The sequence below is a fragment of the Stegostoma tigrinum genome, chromosome 6 (assembly GCF_030684315.1).
Source record: "Stegostoma tigrinum isolate sSteTig4 chromosome 6, sSteTig4.hap1, whole genome shotgun sequence".
Taxonomy (NCBI): domain Eukaryota; kingdom Metazoa; phylum Chordata; class Chondrichthyes; order Orectolobiformes; family Stegostomatidae; genus Stegostoma; species Stegostoma tigrinum.
The window spans coordinates 12,498,017-12,521,364 of record NC_081359.1 but is presented as its reverse complement, the minus strand read 5'-3'; the positions used below and the strand labels follow the sequence as shown (position 1 = coordinate 12,521,364).

Sequence of the window (23,348 nt, the reverse complement as noted above, 5' to 3'; positions counted from 1 at the left end):
AGGTGGGGAGGTAGGGAGGGGATAGGTCAGTCCAGGGAAGACGGACAGGTCAAGGAGGTGGGATGAGGTTAGTAGGTAGCTGGGGGTGCGGCTTGGGGTGGGAGGAAGGGATGGGTGAGAGGAAGAACCGGTTAGGGAGGCAGAAACAGGTTGGACTGGTTTTGGGATGCAGTGGGTGGGGGGGAAGAGCTGGGCTGGTTGTATGGTGCAGTGGGGGGAGGAGACGAACTGGGCTGGTTTAGGGATGCAGTAGGGGAAGGGGAGATTTTGAAACTGGTGAAGTCCACAGTGATACCATATGGCTGCAGGGTTCCCAGGCGGAATATGAGTTGCTGTTCCTGCAACCTTCGGGTGGCATCATTGTGGCAGTGCAGGAGGCCCATGACGGACATGTCATCTAGAGAATGGGAGGGGGAGTGGAAATGGTTTGCGACTGGGAGGTGCAGTTGTTTGTTGCGAACTGAGCGGAGGTGTTCTGCAAAGCGGTCCCCAAGCCTCCGCTTGGTTTCCCCAATGTAGAGGAAGCCGCACCGGGTACAGTGGATGCAGTATACCACATTGGCAGATGTGCAGGTGAACCTCTGCTTAATGTGGAATGTCATCTTGGGGCCTGGGATGGGGGTGAGGGAGGAGGTGTGGGGACAAGTGTAGCATTTCCTGCGGTTGCAGGGGGAAGGTGCTGGGTGTGGTGGGGTTGGAGGGCAGTGTGGAGCGAACAAGGGAGTCACGGAGAGAGTGGTCTCTCCGGAAAGCAGACAGGGGAGGGGATGGAAAAATGTGTTGGGTGGTGGGGTCGGATTGTAAATGGCGGAAGTGTCGGAGGATAATGCGTTGTATCCGGAGGTTGGTGGGGTGGTGTGTGAGAACGAGGGGGATCCTCTTGGGGCGGTTGTGGCGGGGGCGGGGGCGGGGTGTGAGGGATGTGTTGCGGGAAATGCGGGAGACGCGGTCAAGGGCGTTCTCAATCACTGTGGGGGGAAAGTTGCGGTCCTTAAAGAACTTGGACATCTGGGATGTGCGGGAGTGGAATGTCTTATCGTGGGAGCAGATGCGGCGGAGGCGGAGGAATTGGGAATAGGGGATGGAATTTTTGCAGGAGGGTGGGTGGGAGGAGGTGTATTCTAGGTAGCTGTGGGAGTCGGTGGGCTTGAAATGGACATCAGTTACAAGCTGGTTGCCTGAGATGGAGACTGAGAGGTCCAGGAAGGTGAGGGATGTGCTGGAGATGGCCCAGGTGAACTGAAGGTTGGGGTGGAAGGTGTTGGTGAAGTGGATGAACTGTTTGAGCTCCTCTGGGGAGCAAGAGGCGGCGCCGATACAGTCATCAATGTGCCGGAGGAAGAGGTGGGGTTTGGGGCCTGTGTAGGTGCGGAAGAGGGACTGTTCCACGTAACCTACAAAGAGGCAGGCATAGCTGGGGCCCATGTGGGTGCCCATGGCCACCCCCTTAGTCTGTAGGAAGTGGGAGGAGTCGAAAGAGAAGTTGTTGAGTGTGAGGACGAGTTCAGCAAGGCGGATGAGAGTGTCGGTGGAGGGGGACTGGTCGGGCCTACGGGACAGGAAGAAGCGGAGGGCCTTGAGGCCATCTCCATGCGGAATGCAGGTGTACAGGGACTGGACATCCATGGTGAATATGAGGTGTTGGGGGCCAGGGAATTGGAAGTCCTGGAGGAGGTGGAGGGCGTGGGTGGTGTCACGGACGTAGGTGGGGAGTTCCTGGACCAAAGGGGAGAAAATGGAGTCCAGATAGGTGGAGGTGAGTTCGGTGGGGCAGGAGCAGACTGAGACGATGTGTTGACCAGGGCAGGCAGGTTTGTGGATTTTGGGAAGGAGATAGAAACGGGCTGTGCGGGGTTGGGGAACAATGAGGTTGGAGGCTGTGGGTGGGAGGTCCCCTGAGGTGATGAGGTCGTGAATGGTGTTGGAGTCCTCACACTCAACAACTTCTCTTTCGACGCCTCCCACTTCCTACAGACTAAGGGGGTGGCCATGGGCACCCACATGGGCCCCAGCTATGCCTGCCTCTTTGTAGGTTACGTGGAACAGTCCCTCTTCCGCACCTACACAGGCCCCAAACCCCACCTCTTCCTCCGGTACATTGATGACTGTATCGGCGCCGCCTCTTGCTCCCCAGAGGAGCTCGAACAGTTCATCCACTTCACCAACACCTTCCACCCCAACCTTCAGTTCACCTGGGCCATCTCCAGCACATCCCTCACCTTCCTGGACCTCTCAGTCTCCATCTCACGCAACCAGCTTGTAACTGATGTCCATTTCAAGCCCACCGACTCCCACAGCTACCTAGAATACACCTCCTCCCACCCACCCTCCTGCAAAAATTCCATCCCCTATTCCCAATTCCTCCGCCTCTGCCGCATCTGCTCCCACGATAAGACATTCCACTCCCGCACATCCCAGATGTCCAAGTTCTTTAAGGACCGCAACTTTCCCCCCACAGTGATCGAGGACGCCCTTGACCGCGTCTCCCGCATTTCCCGCAACAAATCCCTCACACCCCGCCCCCGCCACAACCGCCCAAAGAGGATCCCCCTCGTTCTCACACACCACCCCACCAACCTCCGGATACAACGCATTATCCTCCGACACTTCCGCCATTTACAATCCGACCCCACCACCCAACACATTTTTCCATCCCCTCCCCTGTCTGCTTTCCGGAGAGACCACTCTCTCCGTGACTCCCTTGTTCGCTCCACACTGCCCTCCAACCCCACCACACCCGGCACCTTCCCCCAGCAACCGCAGGAAATGCTACACTTGTCCCCACACCTCCTCCCTCACCCCCATCCCAGGCCCCAAGATGACATTCCACTTTAAGCAGAGGTTCACCTGCACATCTGCCAATGTGGTATACTGCATCCACTGTACCCGGTGCGGCTTCCTCTACATTGGGGAAACCAAGCGGAGGCTTGGGGACCGCTTTGCAGAACACCTCCGCTCAGTTCGCAACAAACAACTGCACCTCCCAGTCGCAAACCATTTCCACTCCCCCTCCCATTCTCTTGATGACATGTCCGTCATGGGCCTCCTGCACTGCCACAATGATGCCACCCGAAGGTTGCAGGAACAGCAACTCATATTCCGCCTGGGAACCCTGCAGCCATATGGTATCAATGTGGACTTCACCAGTTTCAAAATCTCCCCTTCCCCTACTGCATCCCTAAACCAGCCCAGTTCGTCTCCTCCCCCCACTGCACCACACAACCAGCCCAGCTCTTCCCCCCCACCCACTGCATCCCAAAACCAGTCCAACCTGTCTCTGCCTCCCTAACCTGTTCTTCCTCTCACCCATCCCTTCCTCCCACCCCAAGCCGCACCCCCAGCTACCTACTAACCTCATCCCACCTCCTTGACCTGTCCGTCTTCCCTGGACTGACCTATCCCCTCCCTACCTCCCCACCTACACTCTCTCCACCTATCTTCTTTACTCTCCATCTTCGGTCCGCCTCCCCCTCTCTCCCTATTTATTCCAGTTCCCTCTCCCCATCCTCCTCTCTGATGAAGGGTCTAGGCCCGAAACGTCAGCTTTTGTGCTCCTGAGATGCTGCTTGGCCTGCTGTGTTCATCCAGCCTCACATTTTATTATCTTGGAATTCTCCAGCATCTGCAGTTCCCATTATCTCTTAAAAAATATAGTTAGGTTTCATCTAGCGTCTTGTGTTCAAATCTAGGCCACATTTTAGGAGGTTAGGCAGAAGAGATTTAACAGGATAGAATGTTAACACTTCAATAATGTGGAGAGACTGGAAAAGCTGATATTGTTCTCCTTTGAACGGAGGGCCAAAGGCAAAATTTAATCAAAAAACTCAAGTTACATATATTTTGTTCAGTAAATAGGGAGGAACTGTTTCCACGGGCATATTTGTCAGTAACAAGAAATGCATTTAAGATAATTAGCAAATCATCCAAAGGAGGAATTGGGAAAATCTGTTTCTCACAGTGTTATAAAATGGAATCATTAAATAGCCGTGGAAGCAGATTCACTAGTAAATTTCATAAGAAAATGTGATATACACTTGAAGAGGAGACACTTGCAGGACTACAGTAAAAGTGCCAGAGAATTGAATAAATTAGAAGGCTTTTCAAAAAGCAAGAATAAATTGAGCTGACCAATTGACCTCCTTTTCTGTTTTACGATTTTATGAGACATTGCTGTCATCACACATGAAGCAATGTGGACATTTATACAATAGTTCAAACACAACATGGTAACGACAGCCATTAGACAGCATTGCTGCGGTTTATACCCAAACGAGGGTTTACTGTTGCTTATGGAGAAAATTCTCAGTTGAAGACCTATTGAATCCCGCAGGCACATCTCAAATTTAGGATCATAAAGTCATAGAATGATCATGGCACAAAATAAGACATCTTGTCTATTGTATCTGGATAATCTCAATTCAAGAACAATTCAGCTTGTCTCAGTTGTTACAACACACAGGTAGCTAAGTCAAATCAACATCCCTATCCTTATATTCACAACACTGTAAAATTAAAACAACCAAATTCCCTCAAAATAGACCCCAATGGTTCCTAACAGACTTTTGAATCACCAGTACCATATTTTGTGAAAATTGAAAGATCTGAGGATACTGTAAATCAGGAAGATAAACAACAGAAACAAAAACAAAGTTGCTGGAAAAGCTCAGCAGGTCTGGCAGTATCTGTGAAGGAGAAAACAGAGTTAATGTTTCGGGCCCAGTGACCCTTCCTCAGATCTGAAGAACTCAGAGATATAGACTGAGATCTGAATGTCCTCATGCATGAACTGTAGAAGATCAGTATGCAAATACAGCAAGCAATCAGCAAAATTAATGGAATGTTATTGTTTATTGCAAGAGGAATTGAATAGAAAGGTAGGGAGGTTATGCTTCAGTAATTCAAGACACTGTTGAGACCACATCTGGAGAACTGAATATTGTTCTCATTTAAGGAAGAACGTAAGTGTATTGAAAGCAATTCAGAGAATATTTAGTGGATGAATTGGAATGGGTGTGTTGTCTTATGATGGAGGATTAGACAGATTAGGCTTGCATCGATGGGAATTTCAAAGAGTAAGTTGGTAAATTGATTAAAACATATACGACCCCGAGGCACCTGGACAAGGTGGATATGAAAAGGACTTTTTCTCTTGTGGGAGAATGTAGAACTAGGTATCACTGTTTTAAAATAGGGAGGTCATCTACATGAGACAGAGAAAAAAACACATATTAAGAACTGCTGATGCTGGAGTCAGAGCCAATAGTGTGGAGCTGGAGGAACACTGTAGGCCAGGCAGCATCGGAGGAACAGGAAGTCAACATTTCGGGTTTACACCCTTATTTTGTCTCTGAGGTTCATACGTCTTCAGAACTTTCTTCCTCTAAAGGTGTTGGAAGTGGACCCTCTGAATATTTTAAAGGCAGAAATCAAAATTTCAAAATAAGCAAGAGGGTGAAAGGTTAAGGAGGGTATGCTAGAATATGAAGTCATCAGATAAGCCATGATCTTATTCAATGGTGGATTTGCCATTGAGGAGCCAAATGGCTTATTCCCGCCTCTAATTCAAGTGTGTAGAACAGCACAGCACAGTACAGGCCCTTCAGCCCACTAAGTTATGTATGTTTGTGTGATGAAATAGTCACTGGCCAGTCAGCCTGATCTCAGTGATGGATAAAGTGTTGGTAAAGCTTTTGAGTGACTGGTACAAATTGTCTTTTTGTCAGGCACAAAGGGGAATCATGGGCAGTCAACACGAATCTGTTATTCATTATGTTTACTAATAATGTGAGGATATAATAAGTCGGTGCAATAAGGGTCATGCATTTGATGTAACCTACACTGTTTCAGCAAGTTTGTTTTACAAGCTATCACATGAAAACCTATTGAAACTGGAACAACACATAGGATGATGTGGGAATAATTGGCAGGACATAAGAAATCTAGAGGAATAGTGGGACTTTTGAAAATGCAGACTTATGAATTCTTAATATACCAGGACAAGTCAACGAGAAGACTTATGAAGGTAAAGGGATATATTCCTTTATTCGCGAGGGTACACAATATATGTGGAAGAATGTTATGCTAGAACTATACAAAGCGTTTGGTTAAGTTACCTGACAATACTGTGCATCATTCTATTCATTTTCTTTAGAGGAGGTATCTGATCATATTAAAGCACTGAGGACGTTCATGAACATATTGTTTAGAATGGAGAATCTCAGCTACAATGAAAAGTTAGAAAAGCTGCAGCTGAGCTAGATGTTGTGTTCAAGTGTCTGATGTGGAATTTGAACATTCAAAGGCACAAGCACCCAAAGGAGCCACAACTGAAAATGGAAATAATGTAAAATTTTACACAAATGTATCAGTTCCTATAGATGAAGTGGCACTGAACAACAATTACAGATTATCAGACTGTTACACAGCAACTAGGTAAAATCACCATAATCTTACCAGACTATTGCGCTGGTCTCTCTGGAAGAGAGATGACTTGTAGTGGTTTAACCTGAAGGTCACCACACCTAAGGCAAGGGAAAGGATAAGAAAAAGAGTCCTTCATGATAACCTCAGCTGGTACAGGGATTGAACTCACTATTGGCATCACTCTGCATCACAAACCAGCCATTCAGCCAGCTGAGCTAACCAACCTCCCAGATATGATGCAATTCAAGCAATTACAACATTACATTGAACTGATGTTAAACTCACACACACAGGTTAGCTGCTTCAGGCGGGCAGTAAATACACACTTCTCAGCCACAATGCTAGCTAGCTATAGCTTTCAAATAGGATAGAAGATTATAGACCTGGATACTCACATCCCAAGATCAGTTCTGTAGATGCAAGAAGTGTTGGATGATTTATCAGACAGGTTACATTCTTAATGCTCTTCGTATGCTGTTCAGGTTTGTAAATGCTGGTAACTGTTCTGGTTTGATTTTGCTGTTTGGTCCTATTTCTTCCTCGCGTTGAAATTTTTGATGTCACTAATACAATACTGGGCGCTAGGCTACCATTAGCAAGTTTGCAAGCCCTTACAAGTGAGCCTTTAAAATCATGTTGGTGCTTTTTTATAAGATCAGAGGGAACTAGAAAGGAAAAAAATTAGGATATTATTTGTCATTTCAAACAATATGACTTTTGTAAAACCATTCAGTGAATAACCATTTTGTTACATCCATGGATTCAGTTTTCTGGCAAAAGAACTTTATTTATTTTTCAATTAGCAAGGTAAAATCTATTTGAAACCATACTTTGAGTGCTCTGATTCATAGAAACATTTAAATTATGAGCAGGAATAGGCCATTTGGCCTTTTGAGCCTGGTCCACCATTTAATATGAGCGTGGCTGACCCTCTATTTCAGTACCATACCTCTGCCTTCTGCCCATACCCTTGATGTCTTTAATATCTGAAAATGTATCTCTCCCTTGAATATATTCAGTGACTTGGTTCCACAACCTTCTGTGGTGAGAAAATCGACAGATTCAATATTCTTTGTATAAAGAGGTTTTTCTGACCCTTATCCTAAGACTTTGAACATTGGCTCTAAACTCCCCAACCAGGAAGAGAGGTTGCCGGGGTGGGGGGGAGGTGCAGGGGTGTGTTGAATCCTCTCTGTAACTTGTCTTTTCAGCCCTGTTAGAATTTTATATGCTTCTGTAGAGATTGGAAGGAGGTCAGCCAGGTAGATCTCATTGAGTATGAGTCCCCTGATTGGGGCTACTATCTTGGCCCAATGAAGGAGCCCTGGCTGACAGATATAAACAGAGTATTAGGGGTTCTGTTCACTCTAGGAACTGGCTCTGAGCTAGCTGTGTCAGTGTCATGGACTGTGCACGTATAAATAAAGGGTGACTTGGTGATGACATACTGGCCTTTTTGAAGTTATTTCAGTTTTAGTCAGATCCCCTCTCATTCTTGTCAACTTTAGAGAGTACAGGTCCAGTCAAGCAAATCTCTCCTCATGGGAGAGTCCCATCATTCCAATATCAGCTTAGTGATCCTTTATTGCATTCCCTCAATGGCAAATATGACTTTTCTTAGAAAGGGAGACCAAATTTCATACAGTACTCCAGGTGTGGTCTCACCATGGCCCTGTATAACTGCAGTAAGACATCCTTACTACTGAACTCAAATTCGTTTGCAATGAAAGCCAATATATGATTTGCTAAGCTCATTGTTTGCTACACTTGCCTGTCTACTTTTATTAACTGGTCTACAAGGACATCGAGATCCTTTTGTACATTCACATTTGCCAATACATCACTATTTAAATAATACCCTTTCTTTCTGTTCTCACATTAACTTCACATTTAGCCATATTGTTCTTCACCTGCCATATGTTTAACCACTCACTCACCTTGTCTAAATCACATTGAAGTCAGCTTGCATTCTCCTTGCAGCACTGACAAATTTTGTGTCATCAGCAAAATTGAAAATGTTGGATTTGGCTCCTTTACCCAAGTCACTTAAAAATAATGTGAATAGCTGGGCCCATAAGCACTGACCCTTGTGGTACTAGTCACTAGTCACTGACAACCATCAAGAAAAAGACCCATGTATTCCCACTTGCTGTTTCTAATCTGTCAACCAATTCTCAATCCATGTCAATATATTACTCTTAATCCCATGTACTTTGATGTTGCCTACCAACCTCTCGTGTGAAATTCTCAAAGCCTTCTGGAAATCCAAATATACTACATTCACTGCTTCTCCTTTATTTTTACCTCATCATTACAATTGGGAAATGTCTTTCAGGAATATTCAGTGTTCTATTGTATTATTTAACCTTCAAATATTTAGTGTTTTTTGTAAATTACAACAAGCTCTGAATTATGTGGAGAGGAAGATGACCTGTAAATGAATTCTGGCCGTATGGATTATGTATAAAATGAAACTACTGAAGCCCAGCATTCTCCAATTCTTTGTTCTTTTTCACACCGTTGCTAAATACATGACATGAATTTGAAAGTAGACCCAACTTTTTGAAGATATTTTGTGTCTTCAAGAGAGTGAAAATAGCTCAATATGAATCTATTACTCCAAATCTTGCTATTATTGCATTAAAAGAAAGTCAGATTATCATAGCCATGACACGTCAGGTACATGTAGGAATGTGATGTTAGACCCAAAGGGCTAATGCATAGTCAAGAAAATGGTCAAAAATCACTTGGAAGTCTTATCTTCACACTGTCTGTTACAACATAATGACAACTAGTAATGAAATGTTTTCTTACGATAAACTTACATATAACTGTCAAATTTACTTGATTTTCTATCGCTGCACAGGAATTTGTGTATACACATGTAAATGGCATTTTAACCATATGTTGGATCCTACTAGTTCTGTTGGTTAATGAGGCTTTGTTGTGTTTCAAACAGGTGGCATTTTCAAACGAGCTGTTCTTTGAGATTACTCCAAGTACATGTATTATTTTGTTGTGCTCCAGATCCCATCCAGGTTGTCTGATTACTGTTTTCTTAGTTAATGTACATCTTGAATCGACGCCACTTCTGTGCTCATATGGAAGCTTGTTATTTATGTGTTTCCCTGCGGAAATAGGTTAATGTTAATACCAAATAACAATGTAATAATAATGTAATAAATACATATTGTTCATATGAATCGCTTTCCTTTAAGCACTGGGTCTTCAATAATGACTGAAATTCTTCATCAACAGGATTATTCTATTGATTCTATTGCCCAGTCTTATACTAACATTTCCTGCTTGCTGACCAATATTGACTTGCAATTCAAAATCAATATAGTGTGACCTGGAGGAACACAGCAGGTCAGGCAGCATCAGAGGAGCAGGAAAGTCTGTGTTTTGGCCACATCAGCTTTCCTGCTCCTCTGACACTGCCTAATCTGCAGCGTTCCTCCAGCTCCACACTGTATTGACTCTGACTTCCAGCATCTGTCGTTCTTGCTATCTCCTTACAATTCAAATCCTTGGTCTCAATTTTAAGTTCTTTCTATGGATTCACTCCTAACCTGTGCACAATTTTCTCAGCACTTTTGAACAATACATTCCTCTGAACTCAGTTTTACTGAACTCAGTGAACTCTTTACGAGGGAGCAGATGGTGTTTGATCAGATATCGGATGATTTTATCAGCTTTAATAAACTTGGGGTGGATTTTTTAGACATTAACTGAGATAATTATTGCGTCAACAAACCCCAACTTAAGGTGCATTCAGATTTTATTGATGATGCCCACCTGGTGTAACAAGGTGCTCAGGAAAGGGGGGACATGAAAACAGTAACGATGTGGCAGTTCTCTCACAAGACATCAGGCAAATCACTGTGATAACAAGGTGTGGAGCTGGATGAACGCAGCAGGGCAAGCAGCATCTTAGGAGCACAAAAGTTGATGTTTCGGGCCTAGACCCTTCTTCCGATGAAGAGTCTAGGCCTGAAACGTCAGCTTTTGTGTTCCGAAGATGCTGCTTGGCCTGCTGTGTTCATCCAGCTCCACACTTTGTTATCTCGGATTCTCCAGCGTCTGCAGTTCCCATTATCTCTGAGGCAAGTCACTGTGTTGGGGCAGGATGAATGGTGCACAGAGGCCACTGCCAAATGTCAAGTGAAAGGTGGGCAAAAGTTATTGGGGGGCACATGGCTGGGTTGAAGGGGGCACTGGCACTTTCACTGAGGAAAGCACTTTGGAGACAGGTTTTAAGGAAACAAAGGGCACCATTCCAGAAAGAAGGCCTGGGAATCAGAGAGAGACGATATCTGCTGTGGGCCTTGCCTACCCAGGTGTCATAGCCTCCACGCTCTGAGGGAGGGAGATCCAGGCACTGGCAGGGGCCTATCATTATATTTATGACCAGAAAGAAGGCCTGGGTTTGTGCACATGAGACAAATGGAGAGAGGGGCACACCGATTGGTTATGTCCAGGGCAGAATGTAGTGCCTGAGGCTGAAATTTCTCCGAGTGACCAAATTGCAGTTTCAGCAAACAGTGCATCTCTCCATCAAACGGCGCATCTCTCCATCAAATGGTGCATCTCTCCATCAAACAGTGTGACTCTTTACCAAAGCCATTACTGGTCTCTGCACCATGCTGCATGATGGACTGAGATCCTTGGGGCTAGTGAGTAGCCAAAGAAAATACCCCCAGCCCTCAATTTCAATATTGCAACTTCACCCTGGGATCCATTGGATATTTGTGTGGAATCAGGGTCAAGGACCTATTGAAGATGGATGTATGCACAACTGCATGAGTCTGAAAAGTCAGATGGAGAGCAGCAGCAGCAGAATGTTGCAAGGTAACAGTATCCAGAAGAAATAATAATAGAAAGTGCTGGAGAAACTCAGCAGGTCTGCATTATTTACGGAGAAAGAGAGAGAGTAACGTCTTGAGTCCAATGACTCTTCAGTTCTGAAGAAGTGTCATGATTTGACATGTTAACTCTGTTTCTGACCTGCCAGACCTACTGAGTTTACGCAACACTTTCTATTTATGATTCAGATCTCCATTACTCACAGTATTTGTTTTTTATTGTAGCCAAAACCAGTTTCCTTGGGCAGTTGGCAATGGACATATGGCTATCAGCCCTTTAATAAAACTGGACACTTAGTAACAAAACAAAGAATTCTAATGGAGTCACTAATTCTAATCAATTGGTTACAGTTAACTCAAAATGCCATTGCCGGTGCAAATCACAGAGTGCCCAGTTGTTTAAAAGTAAAACTTTAAAATATTGAACTTTACACCCAAAGTTAACCTTTCTTACAGCAAAATTGTCTCTTTCTACTTAGGCAGATGCTGCCAGAACAATGACTAGTTTGTTTGTTACAAACAGAATCTCAATACAACATCAACACAAAATGTAGGAAATAGTCAGCAGGCTGGCAGCCTCTTTGGAACTTAGAACATAGATTATAGAACACTTCAGCGCAGTACAGGCCCTTCGGCCCTCGATGTGGCGCCGACCTGTGAAACCAAACTGAAGTCCATCTAACCGACACTATTCCATTATCATCCATATGTTTATCCAATGACCATTTAAATGCCCTTAAAGTTGCGAGTCTACTGCTGTTGCAGGCAGGGCATTCCACACCCTTACAACTCTCTGAGTAAAGAACCTACCTCTGACATCTGTCCTATATCTATCACTCTTTAATTTATAGCTATGTCCCCTCGTGCTAGCCATCACCATCTGAGGAAAAAGGCTCTCACTGACCACCCACATCTAATCATCTGATCATCTTGTATGTATCTATTAAGTCACCGCTTAACCTTCTCTCTAATGACAAGAGCAGAGGCAAAGCTCTCTCCTCAGAGGCTGACAGACCAGTTGAGCATTTCCAACATTTTCTCTATTTTATTTCTGAAGTCCATCATCTGCAATATTTCAAACTGTTTGTTACCCATTAAAGTGCTGAGAAAAATATTAGGACAACGTATCTTAATTATGTTGTCTAGTCAGTCAGTTGCAAAATGCATTTTCGTTCACTTTATTAACAGAGGTTATTGGTGCAACTGGAATCTACAGTGCAGCAGAGGTTGCTCAGACCTGAATGCAGGCTTGATCAGATCAACGTTAAACTGACCATCATTACAGCTAAGCAATGTCTCTTTCTTTACCATCAGAATATTTTAAGTTTTTTAAGCAAAGTAAACTTGGAAACTTACCAGTTGCACTGAGAAGCAGACAGATAAGAAGACAGAATACATTCTCCATTTTCAGAAAATGTCAAATGCGCGCTTGATAACAATCTCTGATCTGATCAGAAAGGAAGCGTGTCATGTGATAGAAAACCAAACAATTAACCAAACTTGCATAATTTCATCAGAGTCAGCACTTAGTTTAGAAATTGCAAAAAGAGCCATCTGGGTTTCACAAATAATTAATTGCCAGGCGTAGAGAATAGGGGTGATAAAATGTTATGCTTGGAACAGCCATCTCTCTTTTTACCAACACTGCCAGAGTTTCTGAACATCTCTAACATTTAGTTTTGTCATTTTTAATCTTTAATCAGAGTGATGATATGCAGTATGGATAGTGAGGAAACTATTATGGGAAATTGGACACTGATATGTGAAAAAATGGATGTTGAAATCATAAAATCATTAAATAAAAAGAATCTTTGAGTTTATTGCACTTGTATCAACATTTTAAAACAACTGTCTGATGAGTCTCATTCGTTTTCTTCCCTCTGTAGCCCTGCAAAATTATTGTGTTCAAGTGTTGACCCAATTCCTCTTCAAATGTTTTCGTCATTCATTCACAGGATGTGGGTATCACTTGTTTATTCATGTTGTCATGTAGATTTCTTGTGTGTGTATACAAGCTCAGGTCAGACTGGACTGATACTGTTAAAACAGCCTGCGCATGATGGTAATTTCACGCCGTGCTGTTCAGGTTTCAATCTCCCAGAAGAATAATGTCACATTACTGCTGAGGTCACACCTTACCCCAGAAGTTCATCTACATATTCAATAAATCCTGACTGACAAGTTTGCAACATTCATGCGAAATAGCCCTTGAGAAGATAGCAGCGAACAGCCTTCTTGAATTGCTGCAGTTTTTTTTGGTGAAGGTATTCTGACAGCGTTGGTAGACAAGATGTTTGAGGGTTTTGACTCTTGGACAATGAAGGAGCAGTAATATATTTCCAAGTAAGGATTTGAAAAGTAAGTTGGCGCTGATGATGTTGCCAAGCTCGTCTTCTCAATGTCCTCCTGGGTGGTAGATGTTACAGTTTACAAAGTGCTGTTGGAAGATGCCTTGACAAATTGCTACAGTGCACCTTCTAGATGAAACATACTGCATTCACCCTGCCACAAGTGTTGGGGAGTATGAACATGCCTGTAATTTTCAAATTTACACTGCTGACTTGCAGTAGTAAAAATTAGCCCTCAAATTGCAATATATTATGGAAGAAAGTAACATTTTTATTTATTTGCTGCCTTCACGAAACATTGGACTATGGGCATTACTTGGACAATTAGTGGATCATAAACTATTCCCCCCAAGTCCTTACGACACCAGCATGGTGTGTGGTGCTTTGAACACTCCACAGGATTAACTTTTTCAGACTGTAATAACTCTGGAAATCCAAATGGTAAGCAACATCAGTTATTATTGAACACCAAAAGAGACTGATTACTCATGGCTGATGAGCCATATGGCTGACCCGTACACAGGCTGGTCCCAGCCAGGGGTCTACCGTTCTGCAGACCCATCCCTGGATCTGATTTTTTAAAATTTGCTTTACAAAAGGCTTAGGTGATGAGTTCCAGATCTGTTACCTAGGGAACTCCTACTCAATGAGCTGCACAAGGAAATTAATTAGTGATTCTCTGTAGTCCTGATCTAATAATAGCAGAGAGATTTCCTGGAATTTGCAGATGGTAGATTGTGGAAAGATATCATGAATAAATTTGAAATAGGCAACCCTAGAGGTAACAAGGGAGAGAAATTGTACTCATGCAGTTCTGGATGCCAGATGATATTTAATAGATTGAAGTATGAATTGAGGGGCAGGAAAGCACATCAAGGTCAGATCAATCAGCACTGACTATTGAATAGCATTAAAGAGGCAAATAGTCAACTCCTTCTTCCTATTTTCTTGCGATCTCATGTCAAGTGATACATTTCAGTCAGAAGAACAAAGAAAGGCAAAATAAAGGAACATTTCTTAAAAGGGGTGCAAGACAAGGGGCCACTAACAGAATATGTGCAGAAATTGTTGAAGGTAATGCAGCAAGTTGAGAAAGTGGTTAAAGAAACAGAGACAACCTGGGTTTTATAGAAATGATGACATTTTATAATGTTTCATTGGACACTCCAGACCTGGAGAATTAGAAGAACGAATGGAAGAAGTTGATTGTGTCATGGCTAAAATTCTCAGAGGCGCTAACTCGAAGATTTCAAAAGCAAATTACTATCTATTTGAAACTACAGGGCTAGAATGGTAGGTGTATTGTCATTGCGTACCTGTCACACGTGTGCGTGTTGAAATTGAACAAAATCACAGCTAATTAATTGAGATGCTCTTTCAGAGTTCGGTAGTCTTTTCCTTGGGAAAGGATGAAAAATAATCTGTTGGAATCACTAACGAAATAAATACTGCAGAACAGCTTGAAACCTAAACCTGTTTTTGCCATACGAAGAGACATGTGTACAAACACAAGAATTAGGAAAAGTGCGCTATTTGACCAATGAAGCCTATTCCATCATGCGAATAAAATCTATTTGTGTTTTGAATTCCAAAAAAACATCAGCCCTCAATTCCCTTCTGATTCTTATGCCTAACAATTAGCAATCCAACCCCACTCCAACTTAAAAATAATGATTCAATGACCATGATGGCAAACATGTCCATGGCAACAAAATTTCCAGAAGAATTTGGGACTTGCAAGTGCAAATCAGCACATGGTATTTCACATTTACATGAGCACAGGATTGAGGAGTGATCATAGGTATCACATGCTGAGTTCCTGAAGGTGGCTGACAACTTGAATGACCACCTACCTCATCTCGAATCAGGTTTTAGAGTCTGTGACTTCTGGAACCAAGAATTGCAGAACTTTGATCAAGTAAGGGCAGGTCTGTTCTCAAAGTATTTCTTTTGGAAAGTAAGCGTACCCCTTTGGAGAGATAACCTATTCCTTCCTGGTGGAGGTGAGGAATCCTTTTAGCATGGAAATTGGGTGCTCAATGGGATTGTTAACCAATGCAAAGATTGTGCATAAAATGTACCTGAACCTAGTGGAACCATCGAACTTGCGAAGGCCCATCAAGCAGTGTTCCAAAGTGTCCACAAATGATGTCTTGTAAACAAGTTTTTATTTATATGAATGAGAGTGCTTTTTTTCAATAGAGTGCATTTTGCACTAAAATTTAAGTAACAAAAATACTCATTTCCTCCGATGCACATAGGTATAGTGAACAGTTAACACTGAGAAGGATAAAGTATTGGATGAAATAGGCAATATGTTGGCATGGGGTATGAGGGGTTATGGGATGTGGGTAGAGGCCAGTAGGCTGCATGAGTTGGAATAGGTGAGATGTCGGGAGTGTGGGGTTTGGATGTGTAACTGGAAGAGAGTTTTCTATTTCCCCCTCTTTTGGAGATGTAAAGTGTTATGTTGCATCTGGTTGTAGGCCACATTTGGTAAAGCCAAGGGACCCTTATTGAATTGTAAAAATGTTTGTGCATAAAAAAGATTAACTCTTTGAGACTAACAATGTTTACAAGAAAATGACCAAAAATTATGTGCAGAGTTAGAAAATAACACTGCCAGATATTTCAAAATGCCTGTTCACATAAAACCATTAATTAGATTTGTGTTGCAGGCCTGATTTCCCAATCTATCATGTTCACAATGGGATGCCCATCAAGGGAACATTTTGAAGGACATCTCCAACTTGTTTTTGAATGGAAATGTTTATCGGCATAAGAAATTCAACACTTAAGTGAAATATTTGCTTTCATGAGGGATTAGGTGAAATATTTTCAGTGTGTTGACTTTTTTCGTTATTAATGTGTCTTTATTCCAGTAGTGATATCAGCAATGTACAGTCAGCAAGCCTACTGAGGGTTACCTATTGCAGATACTAGGTGAGTTTGCATAGAGAGGGAAGAGCAAAAGGTTGTGGGTAGAGGGGTAGGAGTTGGCAAGAGTTTACAAGGGGCTAAGAATGGCCACGTGGTTATTAATGTCATAGGATGGCACAGAGGGTATCAGGGGCAATAGTAGACTTGTAGATGGGCACAGGAGTTATAGACGGCTTTATAGGGTGTATAAATGGGCTTAGGGTGACATTATGGCAATAATGAGCTAAGGGGCCGAGTAAATGGGCATAGGGTGGCACAGGGAGAATGAGGGGCCAAGGGAGATGGGTAGGTCATATAGGGCATGAAAGGACATTGTGGTGGCATGAAATGTATTGAGTGTCATGGATGTGGCTTTAGGGAGTGTGAGGGCATAGTGGTGAGCTGAAGAAATTTTTACTTTTTAGCCTTTATGTTTAAACATTGACCATGGCGTTGGTGACCTGAGGAAGGCTTCCCACTAGCCCACTTAGGAAACTGGCAACCTCGTACACTCTTCCTAGATCACTCAGGCAAACTCTCAATCCATGCCATCCCGTAACCCAGACCAGAAATAAGGAGAGAAGGGGAGGTCTATTTTTAAACATAGGATTTTCCGAGCTGGGATTTCTCCCGAAACTGCTCACTTGACACAGGGACAAAAATTAGAGCTTAACCCCAGTGAGCATCAGTTTATTATGCATCCCTGGCAGCATGAGTCAGAGCAGATTCAGCAGATTGTGTAGTTTCAGTTGCTTAATACAAGATAGCAGCAGATCAGAGATTACCAATAACTACATTTCAGGGTTCTGCTCCAGACATTATAACTTAATTAACCTTTTTTAAATGAGCTAAATCTATCTCTCAGATCAGTGTAAACCAATTATTGCAATCTAATTCTCCCACAGAAAGCCATAAAAAAACTCATAGATTTTGCTTACAAGCAAAGATTGCTGTCTGACTTGCATGACCATGCACAACAATGTGGGATGAAACAACAATAACACCCACGCATTTGCGATCTGCGATCTGCCATGAAGTAAATGGCAATTTCTGTGGTGAACAGGATACCAAACTGTCACACTTTTCAAAGGCATAAGGGAAGAACCTTTCATGAAGCTTGTGCTGCCGCTAAGAAATCCCAGGCTTATTGATGTACTTTAGTTTTCTCAGATTCAATGGCTGTCTTATTGGTCTCCCTGTTGAGATGCCTTGGACCAACGCTGGAGAGATGCAATCTAAAATCCCACTATCACAGCTGACAATTAAAATTCAAAGGTCTCTTTTTTTTCAAATCTATATTTTAAAAACTCATCTGACCTGTAAGAAAGTGAGGGTTACAAGGGTAGACATGTACTTTGGGTGGGTGGCTTCACTACCTAGGGGTGTCACAGCTTCACTCGTGATAATGCTGCCAAGCTCTGGAAGGATGCATCAGTCAGACTGGGCCTTGGAGACAACCAACAAAGCCTTACCTTAACTCTACAAATCCCCCCAGGTAGATGCGTTAGTCCATGACAGCAATTGTACGGCTGGACAGCACATCGCCTTTGCCACCAAGTCTCACCTAACATAAGCATTACCCTGTAATGTGTTGTGTGGCACTGCTACCATGCAGACACAGAACAGATCCAACAGCTCAAACCTTGGCATCCATGTAAACCATCAACAGCAGCAGAATTATAATCTCATTGATCTGCATATTCCTCATTTGAACAATACCATCCAGCCAGGAGATCAACCTTGGATTAGTGAGGAATGTAAAAACCATGCCATGATGCAGTACATGGCCCGGTACCCTATACCTAAAAACGAAGTGCGAACCTGGCAAAGATACAGCACAGGACGCTATGTGCACTGAAGGGTTAAAATATGTGTTATAGACACAAGTACATGGTTTCTCAACCAATGAATCAGATCAAAGCTCCACAGTCTGACCACTTCTAATTGTTGGTGGTGATGGGCAGCATAACAATTAACAGAAGAAAGAAACTCCGTAAATATCCACATCCTCATTGAAAAAGGAAACTCAGCACACCAATCTAAACAACAAGGCAGAAATATTTGCAAGCATCTTCAGCAAGTAATGCTCAGTGAACGATCCATCTCAGCCTCTTTCTGAGATCTATAGCATCACAAATGCCAATACTGAGGCAATTCAGTTCAATTGACATGATAACAAGAAATAACTGAAGGAATTTGATACAGCGAAGGACCCTGACAACTTCCCAGTTGTAGAACTGAAGAATTCTACTTCAGAACCAGTTGTGCTCTAAGCTGAGCTGTTTGAGTGCAGCCACAACGAGGACATTTAACTCATAATGGGGAAAGTGGTCCAGTACACATGCTCCACATGTCTAATCCAATGGTACATCAGTTATCTTTGATTTCCAGCAAAGTGATGGGAGGTGTTGTCAGCAATTCTTTCAAGCAACAGATACACTACAACTACTTGTTGACTAATTCTGAGTTTGCATTAAGTTTTAAAGTCAGAAGAAAAAACATTGGGACTGTGGTCTGGGTTTGGTAAAGCTGAGTTTGGGGTCTATAGCTCCCCTGGTTCTCACAAATCTCCTATAGGTAATAAAAAGTTCAGGCTCTAATGTTGTTGTGACCCCATGCATCCAGTGATGGACTCACCAGTGACAAGGCAAAGGAGAAAATTGTATTTAATATCCCACAATATTTTTGTTGGGTTGGTTGGGCTTTGGATTCTTTTTGTACCAGGTAAGAGAGTTCAGGGACCTTGGAGAGAGGCTGCAAAACAATTTGGAACTTTCTGACAGTCAGTTGTTAAAATGTTGTAACAAATTTAAATGCCATTATCAGATGCCGTCCAACAACTTTGATATATTGGCTCAAAATAAGTTGACCATTGTATTTATCAGCATTGTGCAAGTGTTGAGAAGCATCAGTATGCATTTCACATAGGAAAAGATAGGAACAGATGATTATAGGACTATTGAGCAAGAATATTTGATTTTTCAGGCCTGCTCTATCTTTCAATAAGATCATGAATAAAACAGAAACACCATATTTCCCATCTGGAAATCGAAAATAAAATGAAATGAAATTGCTGGACAAACTCAACAGGTCTGGCAGCATCTGTGAAGACAGAAACTGGGTTAATGTTTCAAGCTCAATATGGCTCTTCTTCAGAAATTAATTCCCTTATCTATCAAAAATCTATCTGACCCTGCCTTGAATAAATTCAATGAACCAGCCTCCATTGTTTTCTGGTGAAGGGGATTCTACCGAATGATAATTTCCCTTGGGAAAACATATCTCCTCATGCCCATCATAAAAGTAAGAAATTTTATTCTTAAACTCTGTCCCTTAATTCTAGCTTCTCCTACAGGGAGTAAAATCATCTCAGAATCCACATTGTCAAGCCCTCAGAGCTTTTTTTGTGTTTCCAAGAAAATTACTTCTCTTTCTTCTATGCTCCAATATATATAAGTTCAATCTGTTCAATATTTCTCATAAAGTAAGCCTTTCATTCCATGGGTGAGTTGAGTGAACCCTCCCCGAACTGACTCTGATGTAATTATATCCTTTTTTAGAATAAGCAGGCTATATTTGTATATTATATTCCTGATATGGTCTATTTCTAGCATTTGTACTTTCATCATATGGAAAACAGTGCTTGGGGAAAATTAGTGTCTGGATCTGAAGTGGTTTAAATGTCAACATTGATTCAACCTGGAACAAAATGACTTGCAGCTTCAACATAGAAGAAAACAGTCAACTGCTCCAGGAATTATTTGAGGAACAGGCCATCTGGTGTAAGTTAGGTAAAAAAAAATCCCTCTAATTATCTCTTCTTTGAATTTCAAAAAGTGCCACTGTGTCTGGAGCTGAAATTGTGCAATTTGATGGTTGGGCCTAAAGTGAAACCTTGACTGACATTCAAAAGCTATAACTGCATGATTAAGCAGATGAATGTGCACATAGTTACTTTGACAGTTTTAAAATTAATTGAAGAGTTATCTGGTGTTGATATAGTTTCCGAAAGTGTGTGTTTTCGTAACTAAATGGCCACTTGAAGAAATTTAAGACTTCTTTTGATGGTTCGGTGTTTTCTTTCAGTGTGAATGTTTGTGTTCTTAATAACTCAATTGGATTTTTAGAAGTTTAACTGTTTTCATGTTAATTCCAAAGATTCCTGTTATTAATCCCTGGCTTCTGAAGGCCAGATACACTGGATACTGGGCTAGTGGCTACATAGGGGGAGCATAGGGATACTTGGGGTAGAGAGGGATCTGCGTCATGAGGTACGTGTAAATTTTATGGGTAATATGTGGACAGAGAGAGAGAAGGTTGGACATGAGTTGGGGTGAACAAAGAATTAGGCTTCTTGGAGGTATTGGAGGACATAAATTGGCATGCGGTTCTGAAAGGGTATGGGATACCCCTGAAAGGGGCATGAGGATATGAAGGGCCATGGAGGGAGCTTGTGCAATATGAACAGGCATGGGATATATGATGAGGCATAGAGGAGGCACGGGGATAACAGGAACTGAGGGTTATGGGGCTTAAAAAAGATGTGGAAAGCTTGAATGAAGACTTAAGAAATGAGACAAGCCTTGCACACAGCAATAATGCAGCACCAACATCAGCAATATTTTCTAAGTCATTGCAAAATAAAAACTGACAAGCTTAAAATTAAAACGGCTGCTGATTGGCTGTTTCATATATCTGACAAAGAACAATTTCACTGCAATGTGATCAGATAGACCAATATGAAAGAAATAGATTAAACTGTAAAATATTTGAAAGTTTGAGTTATGAAGAACAGATGAATAGACTGTGGCTATTTTCCCTGGAGCCTAGGAGATTGAAAGCCAACATCATAGAAGTTTATAAAGTATAGAGGAGTATAGATTGGATTAATGGCAGGTGTGTTTTCACTAGGTTGGGGGATTTTAAGGCTCGACGGCACATGTTTTAAGGTGCGAGGGGAGAGGTTTAAAAAGAACATGAGGGGCATTTTTTTTTCACACAGAGGGTGGTTTGCACGTGGGATGAACTTCCTGAGGAAGTGGTGGATGTGGGTACAGTTACAACGTTTAAAAGACATTTGGATAAATACACGAATAAGAAAGGTTTGAAGGATATGAGCCAGGAGCTGGCAGGTGGGACCAGTTTAATTTGGAATTATGTTCGCCATTCGACAGTTTAGACCAAAGGGTACATTTCCATGCTGACTCTGTATTGCTCTAAGCATGTCACAGCAGTTTATTTCAGAACCACTCAGTGAGAGTTCCTCATCTGCTAACACCTCAATTTATGAAGGTCAACTTTAAATTGATAAATTTACAGAAACTTTCCCAGCAGCTTTTAAAGGGTTAACCCTTTTGACAAGTTGAGTCAAGATTACATGAAGAAGGAGAGACTGAAGGAGGCATGGTATAAATAAATAGTTACTCAAAAAAAATCCTGAAACCTCATCCATATCTCTTTCGTAGAGCACTGCACACAGACACACACTCACACACACCTCAAAAATGTCACACACAGCAACATTTGTGAAAGGAAATCACATTTAACAGTTTCACACAATCTACTACCTTTTTCTAAAGGTCACAAAAATACTTTCAAACATAGTTAGAGAGTTTCCCTGTACTGAATATGAATCAAGATCTAAAATCTTGATCAAAACATTTTTTAATTTAGTTATAACTACATGTTTCTATATAGATATAATAAATATTAGCTGGAATGTAAAGAGTTAGGACAGAGACCAAAAGAAACATTTTACAGCCAGGCGTGTAAAGCTGTGAAATCAATATCTGAGGCAGAATCCATTTCAGTTAATCTTCCCAGAATCTGTCTCTGTTAATTTTGACAATCATTTGAGGATGAGTGAGTGGGAGGTCAGAGTAGAAAGCCCAGGAAAGGAGGGCAACCTGGAGGAACATTACATCCCAAGAGTGGGTGTGTGCAAATTAGCATGCAAGGATTGGGATGGTTTACTTATTTTGAAAATGGGCCAAAATGTTTCAATGTTGCTATTTCTATGCCTTTGCTGAAAAATTCTTCCAGAGTCAAATTGCCGGTCAATCAGCACTTTGTTCTTCTACATTATAAAAAAGTTGCTTTCCCTTTACTTTTTTGCAAAGCGCCCTGATGAGTGCAAGATGAAAAGTTTTGACAAAACATACCTTTCCTCAGTAATACTCAAATTCCATTTGAACAAACCATCATTCTTGTATAATTATTTCTGGACTTCACAAGTTTTAAACATGTAGTGCCATTTTCTCAAGAGAAAAGTGACATTTAAAGGTATTTAAATTTAAGCCTTTAAATTTAGAGATGTCCTGTCTTTCAGAATAGAAATATCTTTCACAAGATCTTGTTCCACATCCTGAGTCTGATAATTGCATCCTCTCAGCATTGTACTAAGCAGTGGTAGATTGCATTAAAGCTGACAGCATTTCCTCATGTTCCAACTTGAATAGATATGAAACCGACACTTTAGCCTGCTGCAGAGAAAAAAATATTATCACACATTGAAATTGAGTTCTTCCAAAACACAAACAAAAATACTGAAGCTAATCATACTCATTCAGACCAGAAATCAATTTATTATTATTCAATTACAAATATAATGCCCCACCCCATTATTTCAGGATGGAACAAAATTGTGTTGCCAGTTTTCTGCTGTGACACCTATCCCAGCAGATGGTCTGTTTATCTTTAAAATTTAAAATAAAACCTTTCCTGATAATTTATTATTTCAAATTTATAAGTTCACTCACATACCGTTGTTATTTCCTCAGGATTCTCACTACCA

General features: G+C 42.0%; 1 protein-coding gene across 2 annotated transcripts in view; it reads right to left on the bottom strand.

Moving 5' to 3' along the window:
- Positions 1-23,348, bottom strand: part of LOC125453523 (nectin-1-like) — an 81,259-nt gene that overhangs the window by 34,345 nt on the left and 23,566 nt on the right. The window contains exons 1-3 of one of the 2 annotated variants that reach the window (XM_048533237.2): positions 12,645-12,752; positions 9,249-9,551; positions 6,819-7,088 (exon numbers count right to left, since the gene is read on the bottom strand). In XM_048533237.2, coding sequence (XP_048389194.1) covers positions 6,819-7,088; positions 9,249-9,551; positions 12,645-12,693 — 622 coding nt within the window. In that variant the 5' untranslated portion in view covers positions 12,694-12,752. Of the gene's footprint in view, positions 1-6,818; positions 7,089-9,248; positions 9,552-12,644; positions 12,753-23,348 lie in introns of those variants that run through there. The other variant, XM_048533238.2, reaches the window with a different exon arrangement.